The sequence below is a fragment of the Alosa pseudoharengus genome, unplaced genomic scaffold (genome assembly GCF_046254945.1).
Source record: "Alosa pseudoharengus isolate Yale_2024_CS ecotype anadromous, Long Island Sound unplaced genomic scaffold, YU_APseudo_1.1 YU_APseudo_1.1_scf_5, whole genome shotgun sequence".
NCBI lineage: Eukaryota > Metazoa > Chordata > Actinopteri > Clupeiformes > Clupeidae > Alosa > Alosa pseudoharengus.
In genome coordinates, this window is record NW_027468837.1 from 1,358,566 (window position 1) to 1,384,004 (window position 25,439).

The 25,439-nt window shown below is 40.3% G+C and overlaps 1 protein-coding gene across 1 annotated transcript in view; it reads left to right on the plus strand.

Moving 5' to 3' along the window:
• Window positions 1–25,439, plus strand: part of dock3 (dedicator of cytokinesis 3) — an 835,931-nt gene that overhangs the window by 432,631 nt on the left and 377,861 nt on the right. Inside the window, 2 exon segments of the mRNA XM_076267926.1 lie at window positions 633–727; window positions 22,761–22,836. Coding sequence (XP_076124041.1) covers window positions 633–727; window positions 22,761–22,836 — 171 coding nt within the window.

The window sequence follows — 25,439 nt, forward strand, 5'->3', positions numbered from 1 at the left end:
CTCTGTCCTCAACTTCAACTTCAAAATAAGTCCTCAATACAATAATTCCCTATTAAATAATTTAACCATTTAAACTATCCAACTTTTTAAATGTTCAAGTATTCCGACTGTCAGTTGTCATAAACTACAACTCCCCACCAAACTTTTTTCTCTATCTGACCTCCACCTTTTTACTTGGATTAGATTTTAAACAATATTCAACAATATTTTATTCAGCAGCCATTTTTCCATTTTCATGCACTCGTAATTCCCAGGAATTACATTCTCTAGTTATTCTTATTATTCTTATAATACATAACTCTTCAATCAATTTGTGTCCTTATGCCTTTTCATTGTTGTGTGATTTATGCTTTTTAAGATATTAAATATAAACTCCTACATTTCTGCCATAGACTTAGTATTGACCTTTGTGATATCATAGTGGCAACTAGAATCACCAATGCATGCAAAGCAGTTGCTAGGATGTTGCTGGGGTAATTGAAGTGGTTGCTAAGGTGTTGCTAGGGTAGGGATAATGATAATAATAATAATAATTATTATTCTAATTCATGTATTCATTTATTTATAATTAATTATTATTCTGTGTTTATCTGTGTTTCACTTTTTTTCTTCCTTAACTGTGCCTCTCTTAGGAGTTCTTGCTTAGGATCTTCTGTGTGTTTCGGAATCTGATGAAACTGAGTATCTTCCCACGAGATTGGAATGTAATGAGGCTGCTTACCAGCAAGTAAGATTTTACACTTCTGCACAAATGGTCATGGAACACACACAGACATTCACACTAACAACTCCAGCCTTGGAGCTATGAAAAACTGAATTAAAAAAAAAATGAGACTTTTCCATCAACTAGTTAACTAGTGAACCATATTTTTCTGCCCTAGTTAACTAGTGAGAGCCAAAATGATTCTACTAGTTAACTAGTGAGGGTCAAAATGATTCTACTAGTTAACTAGTGAGGGTCAAAATGTGCACTAGTTAACTAGTGAACACATATTTGGCCTAAGTAGTCAGAGCCATAAATGCTTACTAGTTAACTACTAGATGCCAAAATGCACACTAGTTAATTAGTTAAAGGCTTTTTGCCATACTAGTTAACTAGTGTGAGCCAGAAATACTTTAGTTAACTAGTAAATGGCAAAATTCTCACTAATTTTCTAGGTGGAGTAGTTTGATAGTTTACTAGTGAGACATAAATTGTATACTAGTTAACTAGTTCAAGCCAGAATGCTCACCAGTTAACTAGTTGAAGTCTATTTTTACCACACTAGTGAACCAGTGAAAACATACACTATGCATTCTAGTATACTAGTTCACTAGTTCAAGCCAGAATTGTCACGAGTTAACTAGTTGCACAGAATGCTAATGAGGAGGTGGGGGTGCACTTCACACTGTGGCTTCCTATTGGCTCATCAGTTCAAAACATACCAACTAATCAAGACAGAAATTCCTTCTCAGTGTAAAATACTGTTTTTTCACAAAGTTGTCTAGGGAGAAAGCTTTATTTTATTTCCATAACATTTGTTCAGTGAGTGTATACAATCTGTTGTTTGTTAGATATTAGGTGAAAATTATGGTTGAGAAAAGGACCAGTTGAGCCCATGGTTGCCTAGCAACAACAAATAAATGTTAACCTAGATATTATGCTATTAACTAGTTAACTAGTTGATAAAAAGGGCTCATTTGGCACTGAAGCTTGATATCAAGATATCGGAATAAATGCTCATTCGGCCTGCCATATGGTACTGGTATATGAGCTCAATCTAATAGCCTGTCATAACCCAAGCTGTAATAAATTGACCATGAAATTAGTTCTCTTTCAGTTGAGTTTACTCAACATTAATCAATGGGAAGTCATTCCTGCATGATGTCATCGATCGGAACCTGAATCTCCAATCACATGTCTCAGGGATTTTTCCACAAACTGCTATGAACAAAGCCTCAACCCAAGCCGTGAGTTCAAGCTCATAAAACACCAGACTCACAAGTTCCCCTCACAAGCTGCACTGACTTCCCCATATTAGAAGAAACGTCCAAGAGCCTTCTTCAAGTGGCAAAATTCCATGGTGATGGCGGCAGACTAATAATGTCGATGTCCAGCTCAGATTGAGATTGAGGCCCAGACACTGCACTTCTCCACCCTGGTATGCGCGTCCGTGTCAGTGAGTCCCATCCTCTCTCACAGCAGTCACTGCCAAGGCACTCTCACTCCCTGGTATTTGCTGGTGGAGACCTCCTGGGACCCTTATCGGTGCAGTGCCTTTTCAAGTGTACTCAGCCTTATCGTTGCTGTGTGATACAGACCAACTGGGCTATTCTTCCCTGCCCACATGGAGGAGGCAGTAGCTGCATACCTCTATGGCAAGCCGATTGAGCATTTATATAGATATCTTGATATCAGGCCAACATGCAAGCCATTTTTGTCAACTAGTTAACTAGTGAGCCATGTTTGTGCACACTAGTTAACTAGTGACAGCATAAATGCCCACTAGTTAACTAGTGAACACATATTAGCTTCACTAGTTCACTAGTGAGAGCCAAAAATGTCGACTAGTTAACTAGTAAAGGCCAAAATGCATACCAGTCAGCTAGTTGAAGGCTTTTGGGTCTCACTAGTTAACTAGTGACAGCCAAAAATGTGCACATGTTTACTAGTGAAGGCAAAACTCCTCACTAGTTAACTAGTTGGAGTAGGTCAATGTCACTAGTTAACTAGTGAACCATAAATGGCTTACTAGCTAGCTAGGTGATGGCAGCAGGCTCACTAGTTAACTAGTTGATGCATCCTTTGTCCAAACTAGTTAACTAGTGAGGTCATAAATGTATACTAGTAAACTAGTTGAAGCCTAAATTCACACTAGTCAGCTAGTGGCGCAGAATTAAAATTAAGAGGCGGAGAACTCTGGAAATTGAGGCTTTCTATTGGCTCCCTATGTCCAAATAGAACATGACAACCAATCACAGCGCAGAATTTCACAAAATCCCACCCACAACATTTGCATGTGGCACACAAGTTAACATGCTGGCAAAATGAACTTTAACTAGTAAACTAGTGGCTTCAATGTGACACTTACATGTAAACTAGTGAAGGCAGAACTGCTCACTAGTTAACTAGTGAAGACACAAATGCCCACTAGTTAACTAGTGAGGTCTTAAAAGTGTCACTAGTTTACTAGTGTGCACCAAAACACCCACTAGTAAACTAGTGATGGCAATTTCCATTTGACTAGTTAACTAGTGAGGTGCAAAAAGTGTCACTAGTTTACTAGTGTGCTCCAAAACGCCCACTAGTTAACTAGTGAAGGCTATTTCAGTCACTTGTTAACATGTAAAGGCAAACATTCCCTCTAGTTTACTAGTGAGGGTGTTGTAGGCCTTACTAGTTAACTAGTGGCATGTATATTTTGTTCACTAGTTAACTAGTTACACCTAAAAAGAGAAACAAGCTGACCGTTTTTGTCCACTAGTTAACTAGTGGAACAATTGAAGTCTCACTAGTTTGCATGTGTGGCAGTGAAACAGCTCATTAGTTAACTAGTGCCTGAAACGGCTATTATGCAAATTCTAATGAGAGGGTGGGTAGAAGACTCCTATTGGGTATTATGTAAGAACCCCACCCAGTCTAAATATAAATTTACTGTTTATAGCCTCGCGATTAGGTCCTGATGGGTGCCCCTAGTGGCTAAAGTGACACACTGCTCTGCAACGGTACTTCAGTATAGATAGTAAAGCAGAGCCTGCAGTATGCAGTATCTCATATTCTGTCAAAATGGTTTTTAATAATAACAGGGAAACCCCATGCTTTAACCCTTAGAACCCTAAGCTGTTTTTAGGGCATTTTCACTACCTTTATTCATAAGGATTTATTCTGGTCATTGTAAGTGCCACACACATATATTATATATTGTTTTTTTCAGGAGAGTTTAGGCTATTCAGATCTGTCATCATTTCATGTATTAATACTAGCATTGATTTTATTTTGATTTTTAAAGAATTAAAATATAAAAAGTGTATTATAAAAATTCTTATATTTCGACATGTATCTCACCACTGCAAGCTCACAGCTCTACATGCATTTCATGTGTGTGTAGGGCAGACTGTCCTGAATCGGGCAATATAATTGCCATGTTGGAGGGATACTCTGGGGCTGAGCAATTTACAGAAATATTTGCTGTGTGATTTACGGAAATAAATGGCATTTTTTATTTAGTGATGAAAAATGACCTTTCTGCGCTCCATATCTGTGACACGAACTGATCTGACCTGACTTGACCCGAGGTTGCGTGTTAGCCTGCGTGCCTGTGTGTATGCAGTCATAATAATTCTCAACTCTTTACTGCATTGCCATGAACAAAGTAAAGGCAAAAAAGGTGTTTATTTGTTGAACAAATTGGGATGCAATGTGAGCCTTGAATTGGATGCCATGCAGGAATTTGCTAGGATCTCAAAACCGGAATATGAACATGCTTTGCCATAGAGAAACACATGATAGCATTGGATTATAAACATGCTTTGCCACAAGAACAGACACAAATGTGGGGTAAGTCCAGCTATATGAAGTTATTATTTTGCTGTCACTTCGTCTGTTTTATAACCCAGAAGGATGTACTTGGTATCAAATGATAGCTCTGAGTCTCCTCTTTCATCTGACATGCGTGGCATATCTATGCGATCACGGGTCCGCGAGTAATTCAAACGAGAGTAATGAGTGTGCAGCGTTGGTTTGTGTACATGACGTTATTATTTTGCAGTCACTTCGTCTGGTTTTATAAGCCAGAAGGATCGATAAACATGGTACCAATGGATAGCCCTGTGCCCCCTCTTTCATCTGATATGCTTGGCATATCGATGCGATCACGGGTTCGCGAGTAATTCAAACTAGAGTAATGTGTGTGCAGGTGAACGCAGAGAAGTATAGACTGTAAATATGATGCAATTTGATTTAATTTCATGATTTTTTTTAATTTTCATACTTGATCGTACAGACAAGTGTGTAGTCTCGTTGGAAAGCCCCACTTCTGCTCTGTCGTGCAATAAAGGTTTCATCTCGCTGCGATGAACCGTTCCGGAGCAATGTAACAGAGAAGAAAGGGTGTGTTTTTTGACGCACTTTGCGTCAATCGGGTTCTAAGGGTTAACAAGTGAGCTCTTAGTGATCCACACCAAAGATTCAAGGGATCGATTTTAATATTATTCTTTGTTTATTGTTGCTAGGCAACCACAGACATAAATGTATCCATTCAGTTACGCTTTTCTGATTAATAACTGAAAAACAAAAGATTGTATAACTGCACATGGTTTCAAAAGTAATTAAAAGCTCAAGAAAAAAACTTCATGCACTTCTAAGGAATTGAACCCTGGTCTCCCACATGATGTCCTGTTGCTTAACCACTTGAGCTAGTCTTGTCACATCAGCAATGCTATCATCAATGTTCATGTTACTGAAACGTTTTGTTGCTAGGCAACCATATAGAAATGCCTCCAGTTTTATCGCGATTTTCAGACTAATAACTGAAAAACTAAAGATTGTAGACATTAACTGAACGAAGATTACAGCAATACACCACAACTTTGTCACTAGACATGTTATCAAAACATATTTTTATGCTCAAACGATCTTAGTTTATAAAAGTCAGCCATGTTTTCTAGGTTTCTGAGTCCTAAATGGACCAATCAAAATCCTTGTTCTGCCTTCTTCATTTGCATGCAAGTGCGACATTGTGCACTAGTTAACTAGTGGCCAATGTTATGTCCCACTAGTTAAACTAGTTGCACAAAATGCCAGCCGTTTGTGTATTTATTCAAATTCCACTAGTTTACTAGTGTGAGGGGCATTTTTCTCCTGCTAGTTCATTATGGACAGTGTTTTGTCTTCACTAGCTAACATGTAAGGCTCAAAATGCCCTCTATAAGCTAGTGAAAGGCATTAATAATGCAGATATGCTCACTAGTTAACTAGTGAGCATGTCCTGTTCCATTACTAGTAAACTAGTAAGGCCAAACATGTTAACTAGTGAAGGCCAATGTGTCACTAGTTAACTAGTAACAGTACCTTTTGCATTACTAGTGAACTAGATAGCTCCAAAAACAGCCACTAGTGTGTGTCTTGTGCGCACTAGTTAACTAGTGAGCTGCTTCACTGCCACACATGCAAACTAGTGAGACTTAAATTGTTCCACTAGTTAACTAGTGGACAAAAACGGTCAGCTTGTTTGTGTTTTTAGGTGTAACTAGTTAACTAGTGAACAAAATATGCATGCCACTAGTTAACTAGTAAGGCCCACAACACCCTCAATAGTAAACTAGTGGGCATTTTGGCCTTTACATGTTAACAAGTGACCATTTTGGCATCTCACTAGTTAAATAGTGGGGCTGAAATGGCCTTAGTTAACTAGTGGGCATTTTGGGGCACACTAGTAAACTAGTGACACTTTTTGCACCTCACTAGTTAACTAGTCGATTGGAAATTGCCATCACTAGTTCACTAGTGGGTGTTTTGGTGCACACTAGTAAACTAGTGACACTTTTTAGACCTTACTAGTTAACTAGTGGGCATTTATGTCTTCACTAGTTAACTAGTGAGCAGTTCTGCCTTCACTAGTTTACATGTAAGTGTCACACTGAAGCCAATAGTTTACTAGCTAGAGATCCTTTGGCCAGCATGTTAACTTGTGTGCCACATGCAAATGTTATGGGTGGGATTTTGTGAAATTCTGCACTGTGATTGGTTGTCATGTTCTATTTGGACATAGGGAGCTAATAGAAAGCCTCAATTTCCGGAATTATCTGCCTCCTAATTTGAATTCTGCGCCACTAGTTGACTAGTGTGAATTTTGTCTTGAACTAGTTTACTAGTATACATGTATGACCTCACTAGTTAACTAGTTTGGACAAATGATGCATCAACTAGTTAACTAGTGAGCCTACTGCCATCACCTAGCTAGCTAGTCAGCCATTTATGGTTCACTAGTTACCGTAAAACTCCAAATAATAGCCCAGGCTTTTATTTTCCCAAATCGCCAAACTGCACCGGCTAGTATTAGAGACAGGCGTCTATATGAGACAGGCCTTTAATTTCCTTTACACAAAACTTTTCCTCTGCAAAGATGGAAAATATTACCAAATTAATTATTTCAAACACACTGAATGTCTACCTATATGACTATCTAATGAAATGTACGGATCATCATGCATTTAGTGTTGAGATGTTGTTCATTGAGTGAGATACAGTAAGATCCAAATAGCGGGGATAGCCAGAACAGATTAAACACTTTTTAATCAAACGTAATTTACAAAGAGATCGTATAACACTGAAAGCATATATTTTGTCACTAGCAACCTAGCCTATATTGTCCTTTGTCAAATGCAGTTGCATTATCAGCCCTGACCAAAACCGTTCAGTAATTATTTATGCAAAAATGGAACGTGCGTAATGTTGCATTCTCCCTCCTTTTCAGCACGAATGAAACAGCATGAGAGAACATGAACCATATTCTTTCTCCCGTATTTTATTTAGCTTACATTTCAAATCATAGCCTACTTCTTTCTCTTTATCGCCATGGCAGTACGCATTTAGAATAAAGAATAACGTTCGCGAATCATTTTTTGTTGCCAGCATAAAAACAAGCTTATAGGCCTATCCGCAAATTTTAAACACAAGGGATGAATTGAGCGATGACGAAGTCGGACATAATAGGCATAGCTCATATTGAAAAAAGTTATAGAATTTGGAACTCTAGCTTTTCCCCACCGCAGTCTTTTCATGCCATCTAATCATAACGTTAGCGTGCGCAGTCTGCACCATACTCAAGTCCAAATCACACCAAAGATTCGCAACGAGATGAGCTGCAACATTCTATTAACCAGCAACTTGATGCAACATTATAAAACCTTGCAAATGTGACTAGACATGGTGAATGCATGGTGAACGGCTTGCAACGACGTGCAGCGTCTATTTCACACCCAAGACGTTCTAAATGGAACGCGATCATAATTAAGACAAGAAGATCTCGAGTAGATGTAAACGCATTGACAGTGAGATGCCGCCGCACACGCATTAACAGTGAGATGCCGCCACTGTTTGTAAGATCAAAATAAGACGTTCTAAATGGAACGCAATGTAATTAAGCTGTTCGGTTCTTTTCCATGCGTCTTGGAGAGGTATGTGTGCTGACTGGGAACTCCTTTCTGCAACGGGCTTTAAACAGACGATCTGACGGGTTTCAATACAATGAACTAAAAAACAGACCAGGCGTCTATTGGAGACCGGCCTTTAACCCAAACCTGTTAAAAGAGACAGGCGTCCATTTGGGACTCGGCTATTATTTGAAGTTTTACGGTAACTAGTGACATTGGCCTACTGCAACTAGTTAACTAGTGATGTGTTTTGCCTTCACTAGTAAAAATGTGCAAATTTTTGGCTGTCACTAGTTAACTAGTGACACCCAAACGCCTTCAACTAGCTGACTGGTATGCATTTTGGCCTTTACTAGTTAACTAGTGGGCATTTCTGGTTCTCACTAGTTAACTAGTGAAGCTAAAATGTGTTCACTAGTTAACTAGTGAGCCTTTTGGCTCCCACTAGTTAACTAGTGTGCATATTTTGGCCCTCACTAGTTAACTAGTTCACACAAACATGGCTCACTAGTTAACTAGTTGACAAAAATGGCTTACATGTACATGACAATTATGCCTGATATCAAGATATCAGAATAAATGCTCAATCGGCTTGCCATATACCTCACCCCACACAGCCTGCCAAGTGGTGGTAAGCCAGCTTTGCAAACTCAGCCCTGCCACATCACGGCTTACAGGATGCACTCAAGATAATGCCCTGTCCAGAAGGCGCCCACCTTGACGGTCCTGGGGCGGTATTACAGAAACTTCCTAACTCGCAAATCCTATTTTATCTGTTTAGTACCGATGGTAACTATGTTTAGGCTCAGATAAAAAAAAAAGTAATTACAGAACGGCCGCTGCTCCAGATAGGAAAGGTGTGTTATAGAAAGTCACCAAAATCCTAAATAAACGTTCATAATTTTAGGAGAACCCATAAGCTCTCCTTAGTGTCAAGAATTAGCCATAGTTAGCCATGGGACTTGACAGCCACATTCCAGATCTACTGCAAAGATCTCTGCAGAACCTCAGTCTTGACCTCCCTGGTCAGTTGTAGCCAAGGCGCCTCCTACTCCAATACTCCCATATTCCCATGCCCTACCCAGTACTAGCCTACACAGCTACTCACCTCTACGGTGACTTTGGAGTTACATGGAGCACCCCACCACCACCACCAACATGCCGGCTCCTGTGGCCACCTCAACGCCTCTGTTGGCTGCTTGAGGAGCCCCAAGCCATGACCATTTTTTACGTGTGTGGATGCAGCTCTTGCTTCCATGGGACCCCTACATAAGACAGAAGAGCTGTTCATCTGCTATGGGGCCCAAGCAAATGACCATATGCTATCAAAACAGACGCTCTCCCACTTACTAGCCATCACTCTAGCGTACAAAGACTCAAGGGCTCAGTGTACTCGACACAGTGGTCACCGCGCACTTGAGTTGTGACATCATGCATGTCAGAGCCATTCATTTTTTGCGTTTGCAGTCTTCAAGGTGATGCTGCTGTAGAGAGGCTATTGCTACCAACTCCACACACCGTTGAAGAAGCAGAAACAAAAACAAGAGGAACAGCTGACAGTGATAAGAAACTTTGCCTTTGTTAAGGACTGGAACGGTCTGAGGAGTAGTACAACTTTGGTTGAAAATAAATGTCTTCATTACCTCTTGCGGGATTATTGGCATGTCCCTAGTTCCTTCCTTTAACTTTCCACTGTGCAGGAAATCTCGCTGGTAGCTTTGTTAATTTCTCCAACTAACTATTGAACACTACCCTTTAATCCCCATTTTTAAATTTCATTTTCAAAATAACTATAGTGCATGAAAATACATTGTACTGTTCTTCCTAGGTTTCTTATTACAGTGCATGAAAATGCACTGTACTGTTCTTCCTAGGATTCTTATTATTATTCCGCTGACCAATTTTTCTGCGCGCTATTCAGCTTGAACCGTTTAACTTAGAAACTTTATTCAAACTATGTAATGTAGGTCTTCTAAAGGACATGGCTGCTATGTATTTGTCATCGTTTTCAACTTTTAGACTTTTTAAACTATTAATTAAAAACTATTAAAACATTTCCCCATAGACTTAACATTGGCAATTATGACATCACAATAGGGCAATTAAGCAATTAAAATCATGTGTCAGGTGTTCAAGCCACCTGCAGCAAATGCACCATCAGCAAGCCTGATGCTTTTTCTCTACCAAACTCCCCCTAGCGCCTGTACGTGTCGATACGTGTGCGAGCCCTTGCTCGGTCTGAAGCTCTTTTCCTTTTCTTTGCATCTTCCGTCAAGGGTTTTCAATGCTTCTTCGCTGGCTCTGCCATTATACACACGTTTGCAACAATCGCTAGCGTTTCGTTAGCCTGCCTCTGTGCTGTGGATTCAGGATGTAAACTGATCCTGCTTCTCGCAATGTCATGAGACTTTGTGAGACTGAAGGTCGGCGGGTACGATACACTGAACTTGAAAGCGGAATATTCTTCCTACAGGCAGTAGGGGCGGGCGAGGGGGCCTTCATTCGCCCTGAAATGAGTCATTTAACTCAACCTAGCAACCACCATAGCAAACAACATGATTACCCTAGCAACCAGCATAGCAACCACTTTATTTGGCATAGCAACCACCATACGTTCCCTAGCAACACCCTAGCAGCAATGTTAATTACCCTAGCAACAACCTAGCAACCACCACTATAATGTCAACCTATTAACCACCATAGCAACCAACAGTATTACCCTAGTAACCAGCATAGCAACTGCTTTATTTTGCATCGCAACCACCACATATTCAATAGCAACCATCTTTATTTCCCTATACCATCATAGAAACAGCTTTATTTAGCAACAACCATGTCTACCTAAGCAAAACCATTGTAACTATACATTATCTGTTTTAAAACTGTATTTTACATCATATGTTTTGCACTTCCATGCACTGGGAATTCCTTGGAATTCTAGTTTATCTTTATTATTTTACTACTTTCATTCACATTGTGTGAGTTAATTAGCCTATTAAGTTTATTTAGGATGTGGGCTGTATAGAATACTGACATGTTGGGCTACTATTGTTTGTTGTCCTTTGTTTGGTACCTGATGCCTGTAGAGGCAAGCCTGCTCACTGAGCCTAGCTTATAGCTCATCCATCCTGTTTCACCAAACGTGCAAGTTAGAAAAACAGAGAGGTGCAAGGCATCGAACGCTGCGTGCCAAGCGTTGCTTGAGAGATCACTTCAGCAGGAGTGTGGAAAAGCGTCTCCATGGATCAGATCTGTTTCAGCATAAACTGGGCCTCAGGTGCCTTCTGCTCTGTGCTTTCATCCCTGTTCTTATGAGTAACCATCCAGTGCCATTGAACTTCCCTGCTCTCCAAAGCCATACTCCACCATGCAGATGCGCATGGTAACCAATAACTGCGTATGCAGCTTATCTGCCCTCAATCATGTGCAACTAGCAAGAATGTGCCACAACCCCCGGCAGCAAGCACTATGTGTAAGTATGACATCCCCAGCCTTATGCCCGTGAGTTACTCTCCAATGCCAGGGAGCTACCGCTGTTCAGTCTCTTTTCATTTCTTCTCCTGACCACCACCAGTGAGCACCACTCTGGTGCCTGCGAGTCACTTATTTGATGCCAATCTGCACTCACCAAGCTCGGTGTATGCTATGATGTCAGCCTCATGTCTTCCCACCATTTGTGCACAGCACTCCGGTGGCGTGTTCTCTGTGAATGCTCCTCCACTGTCGCAATGAGGTGCTGTGGTACATGTGTTCCCCTTAGGTAGAAAGTAGGCTTATGAATATAACCTCAGTTCTCTTAAGCAAAACATGAGGTGTTAACTCTTTCTAGCCTCATTGAATCTGGTTATTTCAGAATCGGAAAGAAGACAAGAAGACACAGGTCATACAAGAATATGACCTGTGAAAAAATCCCTGAGATGGGTAATTGGAGACAGGGTCAGATCAATGATGCCATGCGGGGATGATTTCCTATTGGTTAATGCCTTGTGTTCTCCTCAGTCTTGTGTCCTCCTCATAACCCTATGTTTTCTTTTGATGGTAATTTTGATATCACAGATGAATGAAGACCCAGTCAGGGGTCAAACTAGATGTACCGCAGAGCGGTACAAAATATGACCGCCGCCCAGTCCAGCACATGTTTTCCACAAAAATGATTCACGCTGAAAGGCATATATGATTCTAACTGTCTCACTGAATTGCATTATGCACACTCAATTCTCACTGGTATCTGCTAGACAACAAGTACCAAAACATGATTAGTTAATAGATTTTACATGTAAAATACATTTTATACAACCCCACCCCCATCTTGCCTGTTCATAATTCTGAGAAATTCTTGAATTGTGTGCATGTGTGCGTGTACATGTTTATGTTTATGTGTGTGGGGGTCGGTGGGTGGGTGTGTGTGCGTGTGCGTGCATGTGCATGTGCTTGTGTGTTTGCCTGTTTATGTGCCTGTGTGTGTGCATGTGCATGCATGCGTATATATGTCTACTGTGTGAGTATGTGTCATACGTAGGATTACTGTGAATGTATGTGTGTGTGTGTGTATCTGTTTATGCACGTGTGCATATGGAATGGGTTTACATGACCCCTGGAGGCAAACATACGCAATAAATTGGTCATCCTAGGCCCTACGGTTCTCAAGATATTCACAGAAAACTGTGTCTGCCCTACACTCCTTTCAGGGGGTCCAGTTCAGCGGGGGGGCTACAGATCAGAACGATGGTTCCATGCTATCCATGTGGGGTTACATGCCCACCAAGTTTTGTGTACCCCGGTCTTTCAGTGTCCCGGGAATCCTTGTTGGTGTACGGTCACTAAATGTACACATAAATTATTTTATTGTAAGGCCCCCCATGAACGAAAGTCCATAAAACTTGGCATGCATTCGGAGGGTGTCATAATGATCCTACACTTTCAATTTCGTGCAATTTTGACCATGTCAGCCAGAGATATTGTGATGAAAACACCTAATATTTTGCTTTTTTAATTTTTAACTAGGTGGCGCTATACATGAAATAAGTGGTAATGGAATAGGTTGACATGCCCCCTTAAGACCAACATACAAAAAAAAGGTGGACCTCCTAGGCCCTACGGTTTCTCGAGATATTCACAGAAAACTGTCTCCGGCCACCTACAGGCCAGTTGGTGTATAGTAACATAAATTAATTTATTGTGTGGCCCCCCATGAACGGAATTCCACGAAACTTGGCGTGCATTCAGAGGGTGTCATAATGATCCTACACTTCCAATTTCGTGCAGTTTTGACTATGTTAGGTCACAGATTCCTGGGATTACAACACCTCATTTTTACTTTTTTGTGTTTAACTAGGTGGCGCTATACATGAAATGAGTGGTTATGGAATGGGTTGACATGGCCCTTTGAGATCAACATACAAAAAAAATGGTGCTCCTAATGGACCGCCGCTTCGCTACGTGGCGGTCATAATGAATAAGTTAGTTAGGTGTAGAGAAAAGAACATGATGTTTAAAGCCACCTGAGGTGTATGTTACAAAGAGGTGGGATGGTTACATATCCAGTATGATAATGCATGAATCTTATTTAGTGTCAGAAAGTTCAAATAGTCCAGTGTAGGAAATGAATTGTCCAAGGGGATTAGGAGTTGTCATAGGGCAAGTAGTGGGTCGTTAGGCTGCGCGGGCCAGGAATCCGGGCAGGGGGACAGCAATAGGCGATGATAGGGCAGTCGTAGGGATGGGATTCAGGTGAGATGAGTGAGATGAGGGCCAAACACAAGGATGGCTGGTGACTGGTAATGGTATACCTCACAAGTGATGTAAGGGGGAAGAGAGAGAGGGAGTTTACAATATTTACAGATGATCACATTCTGTTTTTTATTTGGATTTTACACAACATCCCAACTTTTTCTGATTTGGGGCTGTATAACAGCTAATCATAACTCTGACTGTAAACCTAAGGAAACATAATAGGAAACATACAGCACCCTCCAGAATTATTGGCAGCTCTGCTAAAGACTAAAAACCGGTATAAAAAAGAATCTAATCTAAAAATAAAATAAAACAGACAGTTACAGACAAAGGTATCATCTTGGGGTCACCAAGTCCCCCAAAAAATCTTCAAAAGTGACCTCACTGCTAATAGATTATTTAGAAGGCATGCCAGGTAAAAGCTTGTCCAGTCATTTAATTACCAATGTAAACGGCAAGAGTTACTGAATGGTACAGTGACTGGAAGTGTCAGATGAAATGAAAATTGCGCTCTTTGGCTAGAAACACTTAAGGTGTGTTTGGCATACAGTACATAGAAGAATGGCTATACTGAAAATAACCCCATGCCTAATGAGAATTATGGTGGAGGGGCTGTGAGGCTGTTTTTATTCCCAAAGCTCTTGGGAACCTAATTAAGGTGCATGGTAGGGCTGCACAATTAATCAAATTTTAATCACGATCACGATTTTGGCTTCCCACGATCAAATTTGCGTGATCGAGCGATATTTCAAATGCGTGCTCTACCCATAGAACCAACCTGGCAACCCATAGAACGCTCCGCTACAAAACAAATCAAGCGATCCTTAAACCTGTCTGACAATGTGCCTGCATGCAGCCTACCAATGACAGCTGTTCCCTGCACTGCTCAGCCTGATGCACTGTGGACTAGTGACATTATGTTAACTATTAGTAGGCTAGTTAGACTATACAATAAACGACGATCAAAAATCAAATGTGTGGCACAGCAGAAGGCCAAGAGCTTGTCCCTCGAAGCGGATCATCCATTGTTCGAAAATATTTCGGATTTCAGGCAAGTTAAGTTAACCAAAAATATAAGCAAAGCAGGGCTTTCAACTCATACCGTGAAACACATCACATGACGTAAACCACACATGCCTTTTTTATCACGTTAACTTTTAGTCCTTGTTTGCTTCCTCTGATAGCCTATACTGTAATAAGAGTTGAGCTAACGACGGGATCCGTGAATTTTATTAATGTATTTTAGCTACATGTGCAACCTACAATGCATATGCGTTTCAAGACAGCCTACTCAAAACTAGTGAACAATAATGAAAATGTAGCCTACACGTCAGTGTTTTACATATCAACGAATGACTAAACCAGGGGTGTCCAAACTGCGGCCAGCCATGCACTTTAATCCGGCCCGCCGAGCATTTATTAGTTTATCATAGGCCGCTCGCTATTTTTTTCCAGTGATAGACGACGTTGTGGTTAACTTTAGGCTACTGCAAACTGCTTTACACTCTTCTTAGAGAACGTTTACAATGTCAATGTCAAAACAGCTTGTCACATCGAGATACATAGAACCTCCATTGCAGCAGATCTAACTACGTTATGCTAGTCCATTTAATTGGGGACGCATTTGAGCGTGGGAGAGAGGGCGATGGCAACAGTAGTTCCCATTACTGACCATTTATAAACTGTGAGAGGGCACAGCACTAGCCATGCTATATTTGAGTGGAGCTGGCAGTCTTAAAGTGACAGTGCACCATTTATAAATGAGTTAAACAGCATCAAATTAACAGTATTTCTTAAGAAATTAATTTTCTACAACAAAATTATTTTGTCATTTAAATAATACAAAACATTATTATTATTATTATTATTATTATTATTATTATTATTATTATTATTATTATTTGTGTGTGGCCCGCTGGCCAATTTTCAAAACCCAATGTGGCCCTTCAGTCAAAAAGTTTGGACACCCCTGGACTAACGATTACAGTAAACTCATGAACACGAAGCAGAGCGTAAGTGGCTAATGGGGAGCGTTGGGAGGATTCCCGGTGGGCGTTTTCCAAAATATTAACAAAGTAGCACGCACAAAACATTTGTTTGGAAGTTGTTTGGAAGTTTGGAAGTCGCAGTCAAATTTATATTTGCAGTAATTTAGGGGAGTAAATGTGAGGGGAAGAATTTGGGTGAGCCAGATAGCAAGTCCAATATGTTTAGGGAAAAAATATTTTTGTCACTAAAATTAATTAATAATCGTGATAAATAATCGTGATCTCAATATTGATCAAAATAATCGTGATTATCATTTTGGTCATAATCGTGCAGCCCTAGTGCATGGTATCATGAACACCAAGAAAAACCAGAACATTTTCAAAGGAAATCTGTCAATCTCTGCCAAGACACGAAATGTTGGTCATGATTGGATCATTCATCAGGTCAATGAACCAAACCAAACGTCCAGATCAAAACAAATATGGTTTGCTGAACACAATATCAAGCTTCAGACGTTGCCATCTCAGTCCCCTGATCTAAACTCCATAGAAAAACAGTGGAGTCAGTCAAAGAGGAGAATGCACAAGTGTGGACCTAGGAATCAGGATGATCTGGGTAGATTTTGTAAAGACGAATGGTCTTAAATCCCTTGCTTTGTATTTTCCAACTTTATGGGGTGTCATAGGAGAATATTACAAGCTGTTTTAATGGCAGGGGTGCCAATAATAAATAAAGATACTGCCCAAATACTTCCAGCACATAGATGTTAACACACGTGGAAATCACACACTAGACCACTGCTATACTCCCTTCTGCGATGGAAACTGAAACAGAGCCCACCCACTGTCAAAACCATTTGCTGTTGGTCTGAGGAATCAGACAGTGCACTGCAAGGCTGCTTTGAATGCTTTTGAATGATTGGGACATGTTCCGTGATGCATCAAATGGGGATATATATGAATACACAGAGACAGTCACAGGATTCATACAGAAGTGTGTAGAAGATATTGTTCCAACAAAAACAGTCAAAATGTATCCAAATCAAAAACCATGGATAAATAGCCAAGTAAAATCTGCTCTCAGAGCCCAGGATTGTGCGTTTGCCTCTGGAAACAAAGAGCTGGAGAAAAAAGCCAGATATGACCTGCGGAAACAATCAAAGCAGCAAAAAGAGAATATAGGCACAAGATTGAGGAACAGCTGGAAGGGAATGATTCAAGGAATATGTGGCAGGGACTGCACATGATTTCAGATCTGAAGGGGAAGAAATCCAACATCCAAGTCTCACCCCTCACTTGCAGACGAGCTGAACCAGTTCTATACACGTTTTGAGGTTAACATCAAACTCCAGTAAGAGCCCCCTCCATTTCTCACCTCTCTGACCCAGGCCTAATGCTCACAGTGGCTGATGTGCAGAAATCTTCCAAGCAAGTCAACATTCGGAAAGCAGCAGGACCTGATGGGATTCTAGGCCGTGCAAAGTGTGTTCAGAGCAACTGGCTGGTGTGTTTACAGACATCTTCAACTTCTCCCTGTCCACGTGTGTTGTACCAAGCAGCTTTAAGTCATCTGTTATTGTTCCAATGCCTAAGAAAAACCAAATCACCAGCTTGAACGACTGGCGACCTGTGGCCCTCACCCCCATCGTGAGTAAATGTTTTGAAAGGCTTGTGAAGAACATCATCTGCAAAATGATTCCACCTACGCTTGACCGTCACCAGTTTGCCTACAGACAGAATAGATCTACTGATGATGCCATCACCAGCGCACTGCATACCTCCCTGACACACCTGGAGAAAAAAGACACTTATGTATGTTAAGGATGCTGTTTGTAGACTACAGCTCGGCCTTTAACACCATTGTCCCCAATATACTCGACGGCAAGCTCAGGAGTCTAGGAATGCACAGCGGCCTATGTAGCTGGATACTGGACTTCCTCTCTGGACGAAAACAGGTGGTGAGAATGGGCTCCATCACATCCTCCTCCTTGACCATCAGCAATCAGCATCTCATCGCAAAACTTTTTTTCTACTTTTGGAACTTGCTGGGCTTCCTACTTGACCCCAATAGGCCCACAAACCACTACCGCCAGATGGCAATCGTATAATGCATAGGTGCCAACTCTCACGCATTGGCCGTGAGACACACGCATTTGATTAGTTTCACACGCCACACCCCCGATTTCTCACGCTGAAGTGTCAACCCGGTCGGTCAGATGCCTGAAAAATTAGTTTAGCCTATCTATAGATCTACCTGTTGAGCCACGGTTATGCTTTCAGAGACGGTGAGAGGGTTCAAGTGCACCCCCTGTCTGTGGAATTTTCTAAATTTTATCTCATTTGCGATGCTACTTCAGAAGCCGTCCCAGGCGCATTCCCCCCGCATTTCCCCGGCTTCAGGTATGCTTTGAGTATTATTGAGTAGGCTATTTTTCACGCTGAAGTGTCAACCTGGTAGGTCAAATACCTGGCAGATGAGGTTCAACTAAACTAAACCTATACATATGATATCACACATCAGGTGAACGTGCGGAATCTAAGCTTTCCAATGATATTAGCGCCAAGTTGCTGTGATAAATTCGCGAGAAAATTAACATTGAACCGACGTGCAATTTAGGCTAATCATATTTGCATTTTGCACACAGTGCACACCCATTACTCTCGGTTTAATATTTCACTAACCCTTCACACAACACGTGGCAAACCCAATATCACAATAAACAGCAAACCGTACCGAATACGAGGATATAGCATGCCTCTGTGCAATAAGTGGTTCCTGAGTAATCCGGGTTTGAAATTGCAACACATTTCTACATAGCCTCATTGGGGCGAAATTATAATGTATTCTAATGTAAACTATTTGTCAGTAGGCTTACAGTACATACATTTTTGTAAATTGCTCAGCCATAGATTATCCCACTGTATGGTTCTTATATTGTCAGGTTCCAGCCAATCCCATTACAGATAAATGACTATATTTATATTGGCATGCTTCCTAGTGACATTAATGCAAAAATATGAAGAAAATCAAATAACGAGACACAAATATTGATATAAAGCCTGACATAAGCCATATGCAAACATTCACATCATGCAGATATGGTTACATCCTGAAAAAGGAATAGCATGTAGGCTATAGGCTTTGGCCATTACAATGACCAATATATTAGCTTAAATAAACTAGCTGAATAACACAGGTGACCACTTCTGCATAATTTCATGGAGTGCTGAAATATACACACATTTTTGAACATTTCTGAACTGTGAAATGTAGCATATGTTTTTGTGGTTGTGAACTTATTGCAATATCACCATAACTATTCCACCTGTGTGTGTGCATGGTTATAATTCTGAAGTGCAAAATAGCTTAGGCTACAGCACAAATATTTCCATAAAAATAAGCAAGTCTGACCTCTGAATTTATTTTGAAAGTGCACCTGATTGATGCATTTAAAAGTTAAAATATACAAACATTTCTTAAATTCTTACAAAACACCCACCCACTTTTTAAAATTGTTAGTTTGGACCCCCTCACTTTTGCCGTGCAAAATACCAGTGCTGTTTTCAGCATCTGTTTAGTGCTTCATTGTCATTTTCTTTGGATTTACGGTTTAGTTTGATATTTAATTTACTTTTGGACTGTTTGATTATATTGTTAAATGTTGGGACTGATGGGCACTGAAATCTGGGGAGGTATTTGATGATCACTATTACGTTCCATATAGTTGAAAGAGTGTCGGGATTTCAAACAAACCATCCGCTTTCATGCGTTCATTGAACGTCTGCAGTGCTGTAATGGAAACCTTATTGCGTAGCCAAGTAGCCTATTGAGTTATTTTTAAATTATGCTTGATTTACTTTTTATTAATTTCGTAGGCTGGCTTTATTTTGTTATATGGAAGTATCCAAATAACCTGTTAAAATGTACCAGAATTCAGGAAATTGCATCTACACTGTAGTCCAAAAAAAATTTTCTGGGGGAGAACCCCCATACCCCCCCCTCTGAAATGTCCCACCCACTTTAAGAATGCCTCCAACGCCCATGGTCCTAGTAGTAGTAGGCTAGATCCCTTTGATACCAATGTCCCAGGGATGGATTACTGCACAGGTCTTCCGGGCCAGACCCAGGGGCCCAAGGTGTCAGGGGGCCCTGAGGCCCAAGCCTTTGCATGGAATCTTTGCCTCAATATCAACACATCAGGATGTAGGTTATGAATCTGATTGAATTTAGTATTGGCAATCCCCAAAATGCTAGCCTGACGAGCCAGACCCACATTAAAATGTAGGGTCTGGGCACTCACCATTCGCAGTGCTCAGTCCGAGGGGCGGGATAATCGGTTGTCTTTCAAATTCCCTCTGCACGCAATAGGACAGCACTGAGTCCCATGCGTTTTCCCACCAGCGGAGCTAGTTGGCTAGTTCAAACTTTTGCCATCTCAAAACAAGCTTAACTCGTGTCACACTGTTGGCCAACAGCAATATCCATCTTCTTTGTTTTCAAGTAGCAGGGAATTCAAGCCAAACCGTTGCAACTCTGCCATCAATCATTATGTTATGCCCCCCTAACGACTCTATAGACGATTTGATTGGCCTGATAGAAGTTAAATTTTTTGAGCTTACAAGCCAACGGAGAGTTGCTAGACTAGCCCTGGAAGCAAATGTAATTTGCTGCCGCTAGGGTGTGTCTAGATTTCTAAGCTACCAAAATGCATCAGAATACAGGAAATCACATCAAACAAATGAAAAAAATTCTGGGGAGGATTAATGCTGAATGAGCCAAACAAAAATTTCCGCAGCAAAATCTTGGTTGGCCCCACCAAATCTCACTCCAAGGTTTTTTGAAAAGTTGGCAGCCCTGATAATGATACTATGATTGCTCTATCACTGTTACGTGTTGTGGGTTTTCTGGACACATTACATAGGCCTATGAAAACGGGAGGGAGAGGGAGACACCTGCGTGCAGACACGCACACACTGCAGGCTACAATAAATTGCCTAACAGACAGCAGCCTAATTTCGAGGTATCACTAATAGCCTACCTATTAAATAAATGTAAAGGACACAGAACTGTAAGCTCAAATTCAAAAACGTTTGAAGTCTACCCAAAGATATGCAAAGGGAATATATATAAATTGTGTTGCATATAGCCAGCTTAATTAATGTCAATTTAAAGATTATGATTAGCAGTTTCTATGCCTTTTTCCATTGATAGTTACAGGAAGCCACGTTGTTGTTTAAACTATTGTTACTTCTAGCCCACGTTACCTCCAGTTTCACTTGCTGCAGGGACGCACACATTGCATGAACGATCATAAGCTTTCTATCTCCGATGTAGAACTCAAATGTGTCTTGACGCCGTCGTTTGTAAGATCAGATCAAATAAGACGTTCTAAATGGAACGCGATGTAATTAAGCTGTTCCTTTCCAAGCGTCTTGGAGACGTACTGTATGTGTGCTGACTGGGCTATGTCTATATAGTTGATGACACCAAATGAATAAGTATGCTGCAAATGAGCAGACGTGTGAAGCACCGGGCATAACTTAATTTAGCGGCTACGTGGAGCAGTAGTAGGTTAATTGTTGAGGAGGCCCATAGTTTGAGAAAAGCTGCAGATCATAGGCAGAGAAAGCATAATGCTCTGAGAACAGTAGCCAAAGGTTTTCCTGCAGAAACAGGTGCCTTGGTGCACGCACCCCGCTTTCACTTTGACTCCCTGCATTGTGACAAAAACTGTCAGTCAGACAGTGAATTTTGGTTTACTAAATTAGCATAATGCGGTAACAATTATCATTTCAATTCTATCTGAAATCTGCTCACTGCAGACGTTACAATGCAGACCCAAGCAGCAGCATAGCCTTGAAAGACGTACACTTTGAATTTGATCAGAGCAGCTCTGGTTCTTCACCTAACTTGATGTGATTGGCTGGATGACCGTTCAATCAAATCAACAGACCTATTTGTGTCTCTGTGTGTGCGTTATAGATACGGTTCCAACTCTTTACGGGAGCGTTTATTTCCATATTTTACTTTCAATTTAATCTGACAAAAAGTGTGGGGGATAGAATCGTGTTCCAGCAAAACTGTGTACGTTATAACACCCACATCCCCCACGCTGGCTACGCGCCTGGTGTGTGTGCGTGTCTGCACGCAGGTGTCTCCCTCTCCCTCCCGTGTCATAGGCCTATGTAAATGTGTCCAGAAAACCCACAAAACCCAACAGTGAAAGAGCAATCATAGTATCATGATATGATTGCCATCTGGCGGTAGTGGTTTGTGGGCCTATTGGGGTCAAGTAGGAAGCCCAGCAAGTTCCAAAAGTAGAAAAAAAGTTTTGTGAGATCTCGCAAAAGTTTTGCGGGATCTCGCAACTTTTGCGGGGTCTCGCAAAACTTTGCGAGATCCCGCAAAAGTGCATCGTTTTTTTTTCTTCTTCATGTTTTTTTTCCCCATTACTTTTTTTTTTTTTTTTTTAACCCATGTTTTTTTTCCCCCATGTCACCCGGAGGGCTCCGTACACACACACCCTTTCATTTATTTATTTTTTGAGGACAAAAAAAACACAACGAATTTTACTCTATTATAAACCTATAATGAGATGTAATAAAATAAATCTTGAATCTTGAATTGTGAGAAATGTGTTTTTGTTAAAAATATTTATTTCTTTATGAGATTTTCCTTTTTCTCAAAATAAATTCGCTTCCCTTTAAGGTTGGATTTTTCCTATTTTTTTATTTTTTCATTGTGAGATTACAATAAATCACCAACAGATTACTGGTTTTTAGTCAACTTTAGCAGAGGTGCCAATAATTCTGGAGGGTACTGTAGATAGGAAATATAAAACAGTGTATTATACTCACTGAACCATGTTTTTGTTTATCTTCACTGTGCCTTTTTCTGTCCTTCAGCATTATTGTAACAACAACTCAGCATCTCTCCCCGGCTCTGCACAAGAACTTTACAGATTCTGACTTCGATTTTAAGGTGAGTGAGGCTGACATGTTGGAGACAAGGCAATATTGCTCATTGGGTTGAATAGCTTTCTTGGTTTTGTGGATGAAGTCAATGAAAGCTGATGAGTTTTATTTACAATGATGTGCATCAAAGGAGAGACAGCATGACTTAACCTGAAGATCCACCAGCTTCTCTAACTAGACAAGGAAATAGTTAGGGTTTAAGTATCCTTCCAGGCTGACAGAAGATGGCGTTGGTCATCCCATCTCACGTGGACTACACTGAATCAGTCTCTGATTAGTGGCAACCTGGCAATCCGGAGCAGATAGCTACTGATCCAGCCACGCAGGACAGTGAAACACTGCAAAGTAACTTGAGACCATTTGGGGAAGATTTGGACATTGATGGGGGGCTGGTTAACATCACGCTTGTCAGTCCCTCCAGGATTTTTTAAGGTTGTTGCGATCTAAAATGCCTGATTTTGCGATAACTTTTCTAATAAATTGCGATGGAAGTTGCAGTGTTTTTTAGCTGTTTGTTGCAAAGAAATTGCAGGAGGAAGTGAAAATTGCAAAAATAGTTGCGATTTTTTTCTACATTTTTTTTAATTGAGGGCAATTAAGGTTAGTAAGACCAAAATCACACTGATCATCTTGATGCTTATTAAAAAAGGATAAGTAAAGGTAAATAGTGGGTTACAGAAAATCAAAGTTGGCCTACTTTATTTATGTAAAACTTAACTGGGGTAATTCACAAAGCAGTATAACCTTTCATAGAATTGTCCAAAAAAAGACAGCCCCCTAAAGAGATGGCATAATGTCATATGTTTCAATGCATTCATATATTTTGTAATTTATATTAAGTTCATATCTTTTTTATAATTCATATTCTGTGACCTGCATAATTATTAATAGCCAACTAAGTATCTAGTAATTTAATATTGATTTAAACTATTAGACTACACTTTTCTTTGATGTCATTACATTGGTGTTGTGTCTAAGTCTAATTGACTGCCTGCCACTTTAAGGACGTGAGAGTAGCCTAATTACATTTCTGAGTGGATTGAAAAGCTTGCATCTCAATGTGTTCGGCTACAAGTGGAAATAACTTTTTGCATAGTGCATTACCATATGTGGATGCAATTCGGGATGTTTTCTATGTCATTAGTTAAAATAAATGTTAAAAAAGAACTTGAATGAAATCATTCTTGGATCATAGAAGAGGTAAACATCTTGCGATGTTATTAATTTCTATGAATTTAGTAGCACTACACAAATTGAGCTTACAAGCTAGCAAACATGACACGAGCTAAAAGGACATCTTTGATGTTGTGAGGTCGCCCAGAATTCGCGAAGATTTGCTGAATTTGCGTTAATTGTTGCAATCGCAACATCGCAAATTCCTGGAGGGACTGGCTTGTAACAAATAAAGTGGAATAGCTTAAAACAGTAGCAATAGTAGCACAAATGTTTCTTTTAACGGCACAAATCAGCACAAACATAGCACAAACAATTGAGACTATATTGGGGAAATGTGGACAAGTATGGGGGCTGAGTGATGTCACTGGCCAGAAAATGTAAAGTTGAATTACTTAAAACCCTTAACAGTACAAACAACATTTTTTACGGCACAAACAAATAACCCTTGTTAAGGTGTTCATATATTTGTTACTCAGCCAATGTTCCCGGGTCTGGTGGACCCACCACATTATTAGGCTTTTAAATCAATACAGCCATAACAATTTATGTAAAAATACTTATCAGATGTTTACTTTAGCTCAATAATGAATTATTTATGGTTCATATTTGCCATTTACCCCAGTGAGATCACATTTATGATCATATGACTGATTTTATTTTTTTGTGAGAAAATGAGGAAATTCAATCATAAACAAGGTAAAGAAAATCGAAACAAGACTTTGGTTATTATTGATGCTTATTTCTTAAAACTTAATCAGAAAAGATGCAAGTACTTGAAATGTAACGATTTTGTAAATTTGTGTGGGAATTGCAGGTGCAGAAAGAAAACATTCATGCACAGAGACACCCACAAACACACACACACACACATACACACCAGAGTTTCCGCTAGGAAAAAATGGTGCCGGTCAAAGTGACCGGCAGAGGTTTCGTTTTCCGGACATTTTGATGATATGCCGGTCAAATATCCTATTATCGCTTCTTAATTACCTAGTTAGGGTTAGTTGAGGAAAACTGGAGACAGGGCTATGTAGCTTAAAGAATGACATAATCAGGCTGAATAGAAGGCAACATGTTCATTAGCCTAACTTACGTAAACATGCCTAACTAGATCTAGCTAGTATGTTTTCATGGACAGCAAGAGTTCGCTTCGTTCATTGTTTTAAAAAGGCTATGTTGTTTGTTGCTGCTACCCACGTTATCTCCAGTGGTTCCACTGTTTAACTTGCATAGATGCGCACACACAAGAATGAGCGCTCACACCACTACCCCCTAAGGCTATGCCTCTTTATTTGATAACAATAAATTAAGAAATGTTTATTTTTCTTTCGGTCCGCGGTTCAATGATACCGTTTAATTGTGCCGGAAATTATCCGCGGACCAGCAATCTCCTCGTCGAGGAGGCCCTAACCCTGCAGATCATAGACAGAGAAA